Source organism: Balaenoptera ricei, chromosome 20, assembly GCF_028023285.1.
Source record: "Balaenoptera ricei isolate mBalRic1 chromosome 20, mBalRic1.hap2, whole genome shotgun sequence".
NCBI classification, from domain to species: domain Eukaryota; kingdom Metazoa; phylum Chordata; class Mammalia; order Artiodactyla; family Balaenopteridae; genus Balaenoptera; species Balaenoptera ricei.
In genome coordinates, this window is record NC_082658.1 from 20,798,758 (window position 1) to 20,810,555 (window position 11,798).

General features: G+C 57.3%; 2 protein-coding genes across 4 annotated transcripts; one reads left to right on the top strand and one right to left on the bottom strand.

Moving 5' to 3' along the window:
• Window positions 1–112: 112 nt before the first annotated feature.
• Window positions 113–11,781, bottom strand: KAT2A (lysine acetyltransferase 2A). Of its 3 annotated transcripts, none has more exons than XM_059906528.1 (18): window positions 8,294–11,781; window positions 8,046–8,154; window positions 7,546–7,691; window positions 7,358–7,447; window positions 6,876–7,057; window positions 6,594–6,785; window positions 5,647–5,753; window positions 5,337–5,447; window positions 5,108–5,247; window positions 4,805–5,013; window positions 4,462–4,588; window positions 2,428–2,538; window positions 1,963–2,106; window positions 1,599–1,713; window positions 1,471–1,507; window positions 1,325–1,388; window positions 1,109–1,193; window positions 113–1,010 (listed from the first exon to the last, which is right to left on the bottom strand). In XM_059906528.1, exons 1-18 carry the CDS (start codon window positions 9,023–9,025, stop codon window positions 817–819), a joined length of 2,895 nt encoding a protein of 964 aa, XP_059762511.1. In that variant the 5' UTR covers window positions 9,026–11,781; the 3' UTR covers window positions 113–816. The 3 variants fall into 3 exon arrangements, with proteins under 3 accessions (XP_059762511.1, XP_059762510.1, XP_059762509.1); XM_059906527.1 differs by having other exon boundaries at window positions 5,108–5,244; window positions 8,031–8,154; XM_059906526.1 differs by having other exon boundaries at window positions 8,031–8,154.
• HSPB9 (heat shock protein family B (small) member 9) lies at window positions 10,000–10,482 on the top strand. Its single transcript, XM_059908458.1, has one exon. It carries the CDS (start codon window positions 10,000–10,002, stop codon window positions 10,480–10,482), a length of 483 nt encoding a protein of 160 aa, XP_059764441.1.
• Window positions 11,782–11,798: the final 17 nt, after the last annotated feature.

Here is an 11,798-nt window from a genome sequence, read left to right on the forward strand (position 1 = left end):
GCGGGACAGGCATGAGGCTTGCTGAGAAGGGCAGCCCCAGCCTGCAGGCGGTATTGGCAGAACGGGGTCAGCCTGCTAAGGCCAGGGATTCTACTGAAGAAACAATCACACAGAGAAAAAAACCCCAAAACTTTATTATTCCCTCCAAGGGATTAATGCCAGGAAATGAATGGTCCCCATGCCCCCCACCCCTGGGGGACAAACAGAACAGTGCAGGGTGAGGCATGGCCCCTCCAGTCCAGGCTGAACTTCCAACCCCTGAAGCCCCCTCACTCAAGCTCAAGTTGGCGATCCTGCCCTTGAGGAAAATAGTGACCTGGGCCAGGGCCAGGACTCCAAAACTCCATAGCTTGGGGAGAGAGAGAGAGAGAGAGAGAGAGAGAGAGAGAGAGAGACAGAGACAGAGAGAGACAGAGAGACAGAGAGAGAGAGAGAGAGAGAGAGAGAGAGAGAGAGTGTGTGTGTGTGTGTGTGTGTGTGTGTTGGGGGGGTGGTGGTGGGGAGAAGGGGGGATCAGGACTGGGGGCCACCAGGGCTGGACAGGGCTGTTCATCCTCTGGCCACCAGCCACTCTTAGAGGGGCTGAACCCCAGACCTGAGAGACCCCTTCCCAAGGTCAGACACAATGAAGGGTGGGACAGAGCTGCAGGCTTGGGGGTGCCCCAAGGCCCTGAAAGGGCTGCAGGATCAGGGGCTGGAGGGCCCCTGGCTGGAGTGTCTCAAACTGAGGCAGACCTGGGCACAAGGGCACCCCAGAGATTAGATCAGAACCCGAGGTGGAGACATTCCAGGTTGAGGCCGAGGTCCAAAGCCAGACTACTTGTCAATGAGCCCGCCCTCCTTGAGCTTGAAGTAGAAGAACTTCTCCAGGGCGCTGGCGCAGCGGCAGTACTCGCTGTCCGGGGGGTTGTACTCGCGGCAGTTGGCGATGACCCGCTGCAGGTCAGCTACAAAGAGCTTCCGGGTCACATAGTAGCGGCTGCGCAGCCTCTCTGTCATGGTCTTCAGGTCTGGGCAGCAGGAGAGAAGGGCACGGTTTTCAGAGGCTGCATGGCCCAGGGAGCCTGAGCAGGTGTGGGAGGAAGGAGTTGGAACGGAGGGTCCTCACCGATGGGGAAGCGGATGACCTCGTAGTAGTCTGGGGCCTCCGACTTCTTCACGGGCTCCATGAAGGGCCAGGCACTGGGGTGGGACTGCAGAGAGAGCCGGGCTGAGGCCAGGCCCACTGTGCCCCCGCCCAGCTCGAGACAGCTACCCCCACCCTGGGTCAGAAAGCCACAGCCATTGGCACAGGGACCCCCAGAAGGGAGCCTGGTCTCCCCACCTTGATCTGGGCCAGCAGGTTTTTGAGGGTCGTGTAGAGCTGGTCTGGGTCCTTCAGCTCCTTCCTGGGGCAAGAGGGGCCGAGTCTGAGGCTCCTGGGCCCTCTGCCTCCCCCTCCTTCCTCCCCTTCCTCCACACAACACTCACCCCTTCTCCTTCCCCAGCGGCTTCCAGCCCGTCTCTCCTGCAAAGTGGGGAGTCGGGAGAACACCCCTAAGAATGCCTGTCCACACCCCAAGCAGTACACCCCCTCCCCAGCCAAGACCCCTGCTCACGAATGCCGGGGACGCTCTCCACAGGGATCTGCCTCACACCCTCCTTGAAGCAACTGAGCCCGGGGTAGACCTTTCGGATCTGCGCCTGTTTGCGCTCAATCAGCTTCTTGATGATCTGAGGGAAGGAAGGGTCTGAGGGGCCAACCCAGCTCCAGGAACCACCCTCCCAGGCCACAGTCAGGCCCCCCTAATTTCCCCTAAGAGGCAGAGCAAGAACCAAGACCCTGGCCCATCCCACTTCACATGCGCACATGCATGTACACGTGGTACACATCCACACGTGTTCACCCTCAAGTGCACGTTCATGAAAAGCCCCACGGAGACGTGCATGTGTGTGAGTGCACGCGTGCACACGCACACACACCTCCTTCTGCTTCTTGATGATGTGGGACAGCTCCGTGTAGGGAATTCGAGGGTTCAGCTCACACTCCATCAGTGTCGCCCCCTCATAGTCCTTAATGTAGCCCAAGTAGCGGCTCTTGGGTACCTTGATGTCCTTGGAGAAGCCCTAGGGCGTGGAGAGTTACGACCAATCCATTGGCAAGCCTTTTCCAACCTGAATCTGTCCCTGGAATGTTTCCAGGCTGGCTAACCCCCCACCCCGACTCACCCCTAGAACCTCCCAGCTCTCCCAGCCTGCCCAGCTGCCCTAGAGAACCCTATCCTTCCCTGGAGCAGCAGGAGGGAGGCATGCAGGCGTGAAGGACTTCCCCACCGGTGTGGGATGGGACAGGGGAGACGAAGGGACTCCCACTCCATCCACACTGGGGATGAAACAGAATGACCCCTGTCCCCAGGCAGTGGGCAAACGGGGTGAGGTGAGGGTCACCTGCTTCTTGAAGTAGCCAATGGCGTACTCATCGGCGTAGGTGAGGAAGTAGAGAATGTTGTGTTTGATGTGATACTCCTTCAGGTGGTTCATCAGGTGAGTCCCATAGCCCTGCAGGGGAAGGGGGCAGGGCTTTTCAGGGGGGAGGGGGCAGGACTGCAGCTAGAGAGGTCTCAGGAGGGCAGGGGAGGGAGCTGACTGGAAAGGAGGTGGGAATAGCCAGGGGATCCAAGTCAGGTAGGAGGAAAGGCGACTGGCAGAGGAAGGGGAGTTTATGGGGAGAAAAGTGAAGGATGCTGGATTTCTAAGCGCTTACTCTGGAACAGGTGTGGTGCTTGGTTCTTTACAGAGCAATCCTCAAGTTAACCCATGAAACAGCTATCGTTACCTCCATTTTACAGAAAAAAAACTGAAACTCAGCTATTTTAGGAAATGTGTCCAAGTCAGGCGGCCAGCTATGGCAGGGAGGGCCTGCATCTAAACCCAACCAGGAAGCTGTGGTCCTCAGGCGGCTAGTTCCCAGTCCCTGGGCCTCAGAATTGGAGGAAAGGGGAGGGGGAATCACAAGGGCCCCACTCATCACAATATCTGAACCCCAAAGAGACTGTCTTCCACACATGTCAGGACCAAAGAGGCACCATGCAGATCTGGGTTATGTAAAACAGGGCAACCATGGAATTCTCTGGTAGTCCAGTGGTTAGGACTCCAAACTTTCACTGCAGAGGGCGTGGGTTTGATCCTGGTGGGGGAACTAAAATCCTGCAAGCTGCACAACGTGGCCAAAAATAAATAAATAAAATAAAATAAAGTGGCTGCACCATTTTAAAATGTAAATAAATAAAAACAAAACCGGACACGGGACTTGCCCAGTGGTCCAGTGGCTAAGACTCCACGCTCCCAATGCAGTGGGCCCGGGTTTGATCCCTGGTCAGCGAACTAGATCCCACATGCCGCAACTAAGAGTTTGCATGCCACAGTGAAGATCCCGCATGCTTCAACTAAGACCCAACACAGCCAAATAAACAATAAATAAATATTTTTTAAAAAGAGTATTAAAAAAATAAATAAAAAATTTAAAAATAGGGCTTCCCTGATGGTGCACTGGTTAAGAATCCACCTGCCAATGCAGGGGACACGGGTTCGAGCCCTGGTCCAGGAAGATCCCACATGCCACGGAGCAACTAAGCCTGTGCGCCACAACTACTGAGCTTGCGCTCTAGAGCCCGTGAGCCACAACTACTGAGCCTGTGCACCACAACTACTGAAGCCCACGCGCCTAGAGCCCGTGCTCTGCAATAAGGGAAGCCACCGCAATGAGAACCCCACGCACCGCAATGAAGAGTAGCCCCCGCTCGCCGCAACTAGAGAAAGCCCGCGCACAGCAACGAAGACCCAACACAGCCAAAAATAAAATAAATAAATTTATAAAAAATAAATAAGTAAAAAAATAAAACAGGACAACCAGGGACCCTACTAGTGGGTCTACTGTGACAATTAAAGGACAGAAACCAGGACTATCACCCAGCATAGGGTGCTGTTATAGAAGTTAACTCCCCAATGTATGTGAACATTCTTGTGATGAGAGAAATACAGGTCCATTTAAAAGTGTTACTGTAAATCTGGAGAGTTCTCATCACAAAGAAAAAGCATTTTTTTTCTTACTCCTTTAATTTTGTAACTATAAGAGATAACGGATGTTCACTAAACTTACTGTGGTCATCATTTCACGACGTATGTAAGTCAAATCATCAGGTTGTACACCTTAAACTTACACAGTCCTACATGTCAGTTACATCTCAATAAAACTAGAAAAAAACAAAATAAAAGTGTTACTGATTCTGGGGTGCCATATGTCAACAGGTGTTTCCTTAATCCAGTTATCAAAGTACAACTGCCACCTTGTGGGGGTGTGAAGAACTGTCTGGCCACTAAAAGAAGGGTTGGGGGCAGCTGTGTCACTACTGTGCTGCTCCGACCTTGTCCAGAGCAGAAGCAGGGGGTGGGATGGAGCTGGGACCAGGGGCATGGACTCACCTTGACCTGCTCGTTTGAGGTGACAGCGCAGAAAACAATCTCCGTGAAGCCCTGGGTGGGAAACATGCGGAAGCAGATCCCACCAATGACCCGCCCGTCCTTGATCAAGGCCAGAGTCTTGTGCTTCCTGAGGGGAGAAGGGTCAGGTCACAGGCCCTACCTGTCCCCCAAATGCTCCCCAGGAGCCCACAACAACCCCAGAGGCCTGAGCTGTACACAGTGCTGGGAACTAAGGAGCAAGAATCGCCCAGGGTTGGAGAAAGAGGCCTGGGGAGCAGTGGGGAGGCCAAGGAGGAGGTGCCCGGGTGTGGTGGCCTCGGGTTGGGCTCTCCTGGGGACGTACGGGTCGAAGACGAGGCGGGCGATGTACTCCTTGGGCATGCGTGGCAGCTGGTGGGAGAAGACGTTCTGCAGCCCTACGAGCCACAGCAACACCCGCCGGTTGGCCTTGGGTGTGAGCGAGTTGCCGATGACGTGGAACTCGATGATGCCGCGGCGCTCCTCCAGGCGGGCAGTCTCATCCCGGGCGGCGTTGGCCGACAGCAAGCTCGTCTGGGCACCAGAGGAGGGGTGTTGAGCTGGGGTCTCAGGTGGTGAGCCACCACCCCACCCCCAGCACAACTGGTCCATAAGCTGGGCTGCCCACCTCAGGCCCGAGCATGGCCGCGGGATCCGTGATGGTGAGCATGACCTCATTGACGAGCTCCATGGGGATGTCGCCCATCACACGGAGCCGTTTGGCATCCTCCAGGGTCAGGTTCTCTGGGAGCTTCCTCTTCTCGCCTGCTGAGGAAGCTGGCAAAGTCTCCCAGGGACAGCAAGAGAGGCTGGGGGAGGGGTGAATGAGGGGCAGAGGTCAGGGGTCAAGCACCCACCTGGCATGGGCTCAGCCCCTCCGGAATCCAGGCTCAAGGAGCTGTTGCTGCCCCCAGCCATGGTGGGACTGAAGATGGGGGCGCTGGGAACAACCGCAGCGCTGACTGTAGCTGATATAGAGAGAGACGAAAAAATCGGGGGATGGAGGTCAAAGGTGCTGGTGTGTCCCTCTAAGGGACCCGGATTTTCCCACCCCCAGCTGAGCCCTCCTGTACTTCCCCACTGCTGCCAATTGCAGCCCCTCCTCCACTGAGGGGCTGAGCTCAGCCAGGAGGACCAAGCAGAAAGCCTACTGTGTGTGGCACATACCCGGCCGGGGCACCAGCTGGGTTCCCTCTGAGGGCGGCATGGTGAAGCCCGACTCCCAGATTGGAGAGTTTGCCCCGTAGATCTCCTCCTCCAGCATAGACAGGAATCTGGGGGGAGGGTAGAGTCTGTCCCACAGCTCTGTCCTCCAACCGAGGGAGCAGCCTGGGCCAGACACGGGAAGGCCTGGAGGCTGCCCTCAGGGAACTGAGCAGACAGAGACAGCTTCTGCCTTCAGACAAGGAAGAGGCACAGCTCCCTGTCTTCTGGGAGCCCCTCGCTGAAGGTAGGAGGGCAGGATGATCCAGGACAGAGACTAGAAGGCCAGCACGCCCCGGTGAGCAGCACAGGGAGACAGGGTCTGAACTGACGCCGTCCTGTGCTGTGTGCCAGGCAGGACATCCAGTCACCCTGGGCCTCGGTATCAAAATGTGATTCCACCCTCTCCTGCCACCTCTTACTGCCACCTGGTGGCAAGAGGAGCACATGAGGGCCTGCATTAGTTGGGAAAGGCTTGAACTGGGTGGCTGTAAGCCAGGTTTAAAATGAAAAGATGGTACGGCAGAACAGAGAAAAATCTGACAGAAAGGACTAGGACAGGGGTGGAAAACGGTTTCACCTCAAGTGTAAGCTCCTGGAGTGCTGTGGTGAGAAGGATTCTGAGCTGCGTCCACACCCCGTGGGAAACAGTTAGTCATGTCTACCAGGGGCGTGGGCAGTGTTAGCACTCGGGCCATGTACCTGTCATCCCCAGACTTAGTACATGAAAAGGCAAAGAGCTAGCAAATTATATCTGGGCCTTGGGCAAGTCTCCCAGGTAGAGTCCCACATCCCAGAAGGTTCATGGAGTGAGAGGAAGGACCAATCCAGGAAGCCCTCCTGGAAAAAAGGGGACCACAGGGAGGATGTGAACGCGGTGCAAGATCCTGACGGGCCAGAATAAGCCTTACTTGGGGAAGTGGGTGAGGATGAGGGTCCTCTTCTCGGGCACCAGCTTGTCCTTCTCCACCCGGAACTTCTCCAGCAGCTGTCGCCGGGTAACGGTGAAGATGGAGCGGAGAAGGCTCCGCCCAAAGACGTGAGTGGTCTCGTACCGAGGAAGGCTATCGCAGCTCTGGGGCACGTGGCAGTAACAGAGCCATCTGCAGAGCGGATGAGGAGCAGGGAGGTGGTAAATGAAAGCCCAGGCTGGGCTCACAAGCCTCCCCCATGCTGTCCCTGGCTGGACCTACCTGGTATAATTGACCTTGTAGGTAGCCACGTCCTCGGCCTGAGACCTCTGCCGAAATTGGGCAGGCGTCTCAAGCTTCCAGTAGTTAAGGCAGAGCAGGAACATCTTCGAGAGCTCAAACATTGTCTGCCGCTCCCGGGGAGCCAGATGACTAAACTTGTACTGCACAAAGTTCAGCACACCCTGAGAAGGGGAGATAGGTACGGGACAAAACGGGAGGAGGTGTGAGCAGCCAGCAGGGCCTTCTTATCCAAAAGTAGGTGCTTCCTGAGGGCAGGGGGCTCTCTGGGGCTTTTGCTCTGGAGCTGTCTGTGAGGAGAAATTATACCCCCTCCCACCTCCATGCCCACCCTGAGGTTAGCCCAAAGCATCCTCCTTTCTCTGAACCTCTCCCCTGTCCTCAGCTTGCGGGGGGGAAGGATAACACAGCCTCCCCACTCCTCCAAGATGCCCCCAATCCTCTTACCACCTGCCTCATCCCACCTGCTCAATATTAGGCTTCTCAAATGGGGGGCTGCCCAGGGACCCCTCCACCACGGGCCGAGTCATCTGCAGGATGCATTTCCGCAGGAGCTGGAAGAAGAGGGAGGAGTAGAGGTCAACGAACACAGAGCTGCAGACCCCCCAGCCTCCCTCCTTCACCCACGCACACTCACTTGGAAGAAGCTCACCTTGAAGAGGTAGAAATAGACCTGCTTGGTGTCCGTATCCTCCTCCTTGTGAACAGACATGAACAGATTCTCCACGTCCACCACCATCCCCAAGAGCCGGTTAATCTCATCCTCTGACACATTCTCCAGGTGGGACACGTGGTCGGCTGTAAGGATAAATGGCAGTTGGGAAAAAGGAACAGAAAAAATCAACAGGGCTTCCTGCTCCTTTTCATCGCCAGCCAAGACACACCCTCAGTCCCTCCAAGCAGCGTGACCGGCAACGAGACTGACTGCTCCTATCTGGGTGGCCTCTTGTCTCTTCTGGTTGGCAGATTTCCTTTCTCCTCCCTTGGGGCATACACATTCCCAGACCAATTCCTCCTTAAGAGGCATCTTCGGTCTTCCAGAAATGAAACTATGTGACACTTAAATCATCCTGTCCAAGTAGAACCCACCACCTCCACCCCCCTCACCCCCAGCTCCAAGGGCACTACCTGCCTTACCCAAGGGGTGCTCACAGCTGCGGCACAGCTCGCTCAGGTTGGCAGCTGGCTGCTGCAGGTCCATGCGGGGTGCAGTGGGGGGCTTGGGGTTTTTCCAGCCATTACACTTGCAGGTTTCATTGGCCTGGAGGCAGAAGAATCAGTCAATAACCCTGTAACCCGGGGTGAGAAGCCGTTCCCCAGCCAGACCTTTGCCCCCATTCCCACCGAAGCCCTAGGATGCCCCAAACCCCGCCCCCTCTCACCCCAGGCCCCGCCCCCACCTTGCAAGCCGAGAAGACCCCTAGCTTCTCAAGCTTCTTGGCGCGCGGCAGCCCCCGGACTTGCGCCTTCCTCTGGCTGGCGCGCTGCTGCTGGCTCAGGCCAGGTCGAGCCGGATCACCCCCGCTCCCGGTACCCCCACTTCCTACCCCGGGCCCCCCAGTCCCTGTGCTCCCGGCTGGGGCTGTAGCTGGGGCTGGGGCTGATGCCGGAGTGGGAGCCGGAGTCGGGGCCGAAGCCGGGCTGAGGGTAGGAGTCGGAGTTGGGGCGGGGGCTGGGGACTGAAGGGGACGGGGCTGCGCGGCCGGGGCCGGGGTCGAGGCCTGGGAAGGTTCCGTCATGGCCTCCCCGCAGCGGAGCGCGGCGCAGCGCGGCGCGGCGCTTCCAGCCCTAGGGCCGCATGGGCAACCGGCGTTCAGTGCGCAGGCGTCCCTGCCCCGGAGCATGATGGGAATTGTAGTCTTGCACGGTCGCTCCCTTTGCCTCCAGCTTCCAGGCTTTTCTGTCCTGTTTCTTGATGTCGGACAGACAAGTGAGGCCCGAGCGAGCACCCCAGATTGACTCCTCCTCACTTGTAATCTCTGTCGAAGGCTTCCAAGATAGTAAAGATTGCTGCCCTCTTGGGACAAGGAGAAGTACCCCAGAACACAGGCTTCTGTTTGGGGAATCACCTCCCAAGCCCAAGGGTGAAAATGCAGGCCTGGGGCCTGGAGTCGAGTTGGCTTCTTGAGCATCTCCCTCCTGCCCCAACCCTGGCCCTATCCCACACGTCTCGGGACACAGAGTTGCACCTAGTGTGGCGATTAAACAGCAACAGTTCTATTTCTTGACCTGTTAAGTGGTTACACGGGTGTGTTCTCTTTGCGCACTTTTCTCTGCGTACGTTATACTTCAACAAAAAGGATTTATTTTATAAGCACTGAGCGCCAGAGTAATGGCCGTGGTCAGGTAAAAGGCTCCCAAGGTGGAGATGGGGTAGAGGCAGAGGAGGGCGGAACGGCTCTCCCGCCCACACGGTGGGCACCTCCCACGTAGCGCAGGGCCCAAGTCTTCATCTTTGTGGTCCCAGAGCCCAGCTCTGAGCCTGCCACAGTAGGCCCGGGGTGGAATGACGGAAACCAGGAAGGCGCATCCACCTCCCAATCCCCATGTGTCGCAGGATTGTGCGTGGTCAGAGAAGTGCAGGACGTTCCAAGAATGGATGACCCCGCGGTCACACTGATGGCTCTGTTCAGGGGACAGTCCTCCTTCCCCCCAGGCCTGATTCTCAGAAGGGCAAGAGCCCGGCGGCTCAATCTCATCTCCGCTCCGTGCTGGTGACAGCTCCAGGGTTGGGCTCGAGCGCCACCAGCCTCTTTTGGTCTATCAGGTTGAGTCTCAGCCCCGGCGGCCGGGCCCTCTGTGACTAAGGTGGGGAAGGGCCCGAGAAAGCGGCCGTATCCGAGATAAAAGCAGCAGCAGCAGGGGGCGCCAGGGCGGCTGCCAACCTGACCCACGGAGGTAGGACATGTGCACAGCTGACCCCATACTCTGTGGAAGCCAACCTCGCCGGAAGCCAAGGGAGCCCCCTGAGCGGGGCGGCGTCACGCGGGCAGGAGCGGAGCCACGCGGGGCCATGAGAGCCCCCGCTTCCGGCGTCTGCCGCCCGGCCCAGCGCCAAGCGCTGCATTCGGAGCCTCGCGCCCTTCCACAGCAGTTGCTCACTCGGATGCAGGGGGTCGGTAGCAGTCTCTCCAACGGGAGCCAGTCGGCGTCCCGATGTCCCAGCGTGGCCTTTACTGAACAGAACCAGGTGACCACCCTGCCGGTGCAGCAGCTCACGGCAGATGTGGCAGCTGTACGGGGCAACGTCCATGCGGAGAGTGGCTTCCAGATGAAGATGTATGCCCACGGCTTCACCCCTGAGGAGCTGGTGGTTCAAGTGGACGGCGGATGCCTGATGGTGACTGGCCAGCGGCAACTGGAGGGCTGTGACCCGGATGGGAGCGGCTTCCGCGTGGCGCAGAAGGTGCACCAGCAAATGTCATTACCACCGGACCTGGATCCCGCCGCCATGACTTGCTGCCTGACCCCCTCTGGCCAGCTGTGCGTCCGTGGCCAGTGCCGGGTGCCGCCTTCCCCTGAAGCCCAAACAGGACCCGCCTCGAGACTCAGGAGCCGTGGCTCTAAGAAGGGTTCCAAACTAGCCTGACCCAGTAAACCACCACCGTAGTGAGCAACACAGCTTCAGTCTGTGGTCGTTTCTTGGGGCTGGAGTCAGAGGAGGAGGTAGAACAAAGGTAGAGGGAGGCCAAGTGGAGGGCCCAGAGGGGCAGGAAAGGCACCTCAAGGTGGTGGTCCACGATAAATCTGGCCCCCGGGAAGCTGGGGGGAGAGTGGGCAGTGTTGTTTTACTCAGCTCAGCTCACTGCTTGGACCAGCAGCCCCAGCAGGGAGCAGCAGAGGGCCAAAAGGGCCCCAGCATCACTTGACTCCAGAACCAGCAGAGGGCCCCCCAGAGACTAGGGAGCAGACGGCTTGGCCCCCGTGTGGGGCTGCCGTCTTGGCCTTATGACCAGTCCAAGGTTCCAGAGGTCTGTCGGTGTTCCTTCCTCTTCAGAGAAGAGAGTGAGAGGACCCCGTCTCTCACGAGCCTAGTACAGACTAATCAAAAAACCCCAAAGAGGTTGTTTCTGGTGTTCAGAGACCAACTATTTTCAAATACAGACTGCACATACCCCAATATAATCTGGAGGGGCTGGGGGAGAGGCAAACGCAGGACCCTCAACTTCAACCTTGCTGAGATTCAGCCCCAGCTCACTCTTACCCCACTCCACCCAGTTAGAGCTGGTAACAGCTGGCCTCTTTCTCTTGGTTACCATGACCACCAACATCCCCTCACTTTAAACTTTTTGTTTAACAAGATGTAGAGGTTCATTTTAAATTAACTTCAAGTAAGCTAGAGAGGCTACGGTCTGATAAACTCTGCCAGAGAAAGACAAGGAAGACAAGCGGGAGGTCGATCGATCGGCTGACTATATTGACAAGATACTGATTGGTTACATGTTGAAGAAAACATACAATACAAAATACAGAAAAAGTTGGTTCCATCCCCTCCCACTACCCCCCTTACCCCCCACCCCCAAATACTCATCATTGTGATTTGGTCAGAACAGGGCTCAGAGCCAGAGGTCAGGGTGACCAAGGACGACGGGGAAGGGGGCTGTGGGCAATGGGTTCGTGGCTGTCACAATAATGCTGTGGTAATGCTGTGGGTTCTCTCCCAGCTGTGAGTCAGGGGGTGGGGAGGGGACGCTGCAGCCTGATGACAGCCAGCTGAGGGAAGAGCTGCCTCCCCCTTCCCTGGCCCCTAGGGCCTGCCCCATCACCCAGAACGAAGCGCACTCCAAACACAGTAAGGATATGGATGCTCTTGCTGAGCCCGCTAATCAGCAAGAGGGAAAGAAGGGTAACTGCTCCAACCCCCGCCTCCCCATACACCAGGGTGGGGGGAACAGGGGCACGTGG

Excerpts from the sequence above, each read along its gene's own strand:
- KAT2A (XM_059906526.1), bottom strand. The coding sequence starts at position 9,025 with ATGCTCAAGAAGCCAACTCGACTCCAGGCCCCAGGCCTGCATTTTCAC. Across the intron at positions 6,786-6,875 it reads TACAAGGTCAATTATACCAG|ATGGCTCTGTTACTGCCACG; the intron begins GTAGGTCCAGCC and ends TCCGCTCTGCAG. Across the intron at positions 5,248-5,336 it reads AGGGGCTGAGCCCATGCCAG|CAGGCGAGAAGAGGAAGCTC; the intron begins GTGGGTGCTTGA and ends CAGCTTCCTCAG.
- HSPB9 (XM_059908458.1), top strand. The coding sequence starts at position 10,000 with ATGCAGGGGGTCGGTAGCAGTCTCTCCAACGGGAGCCAGTCGGCGTCC.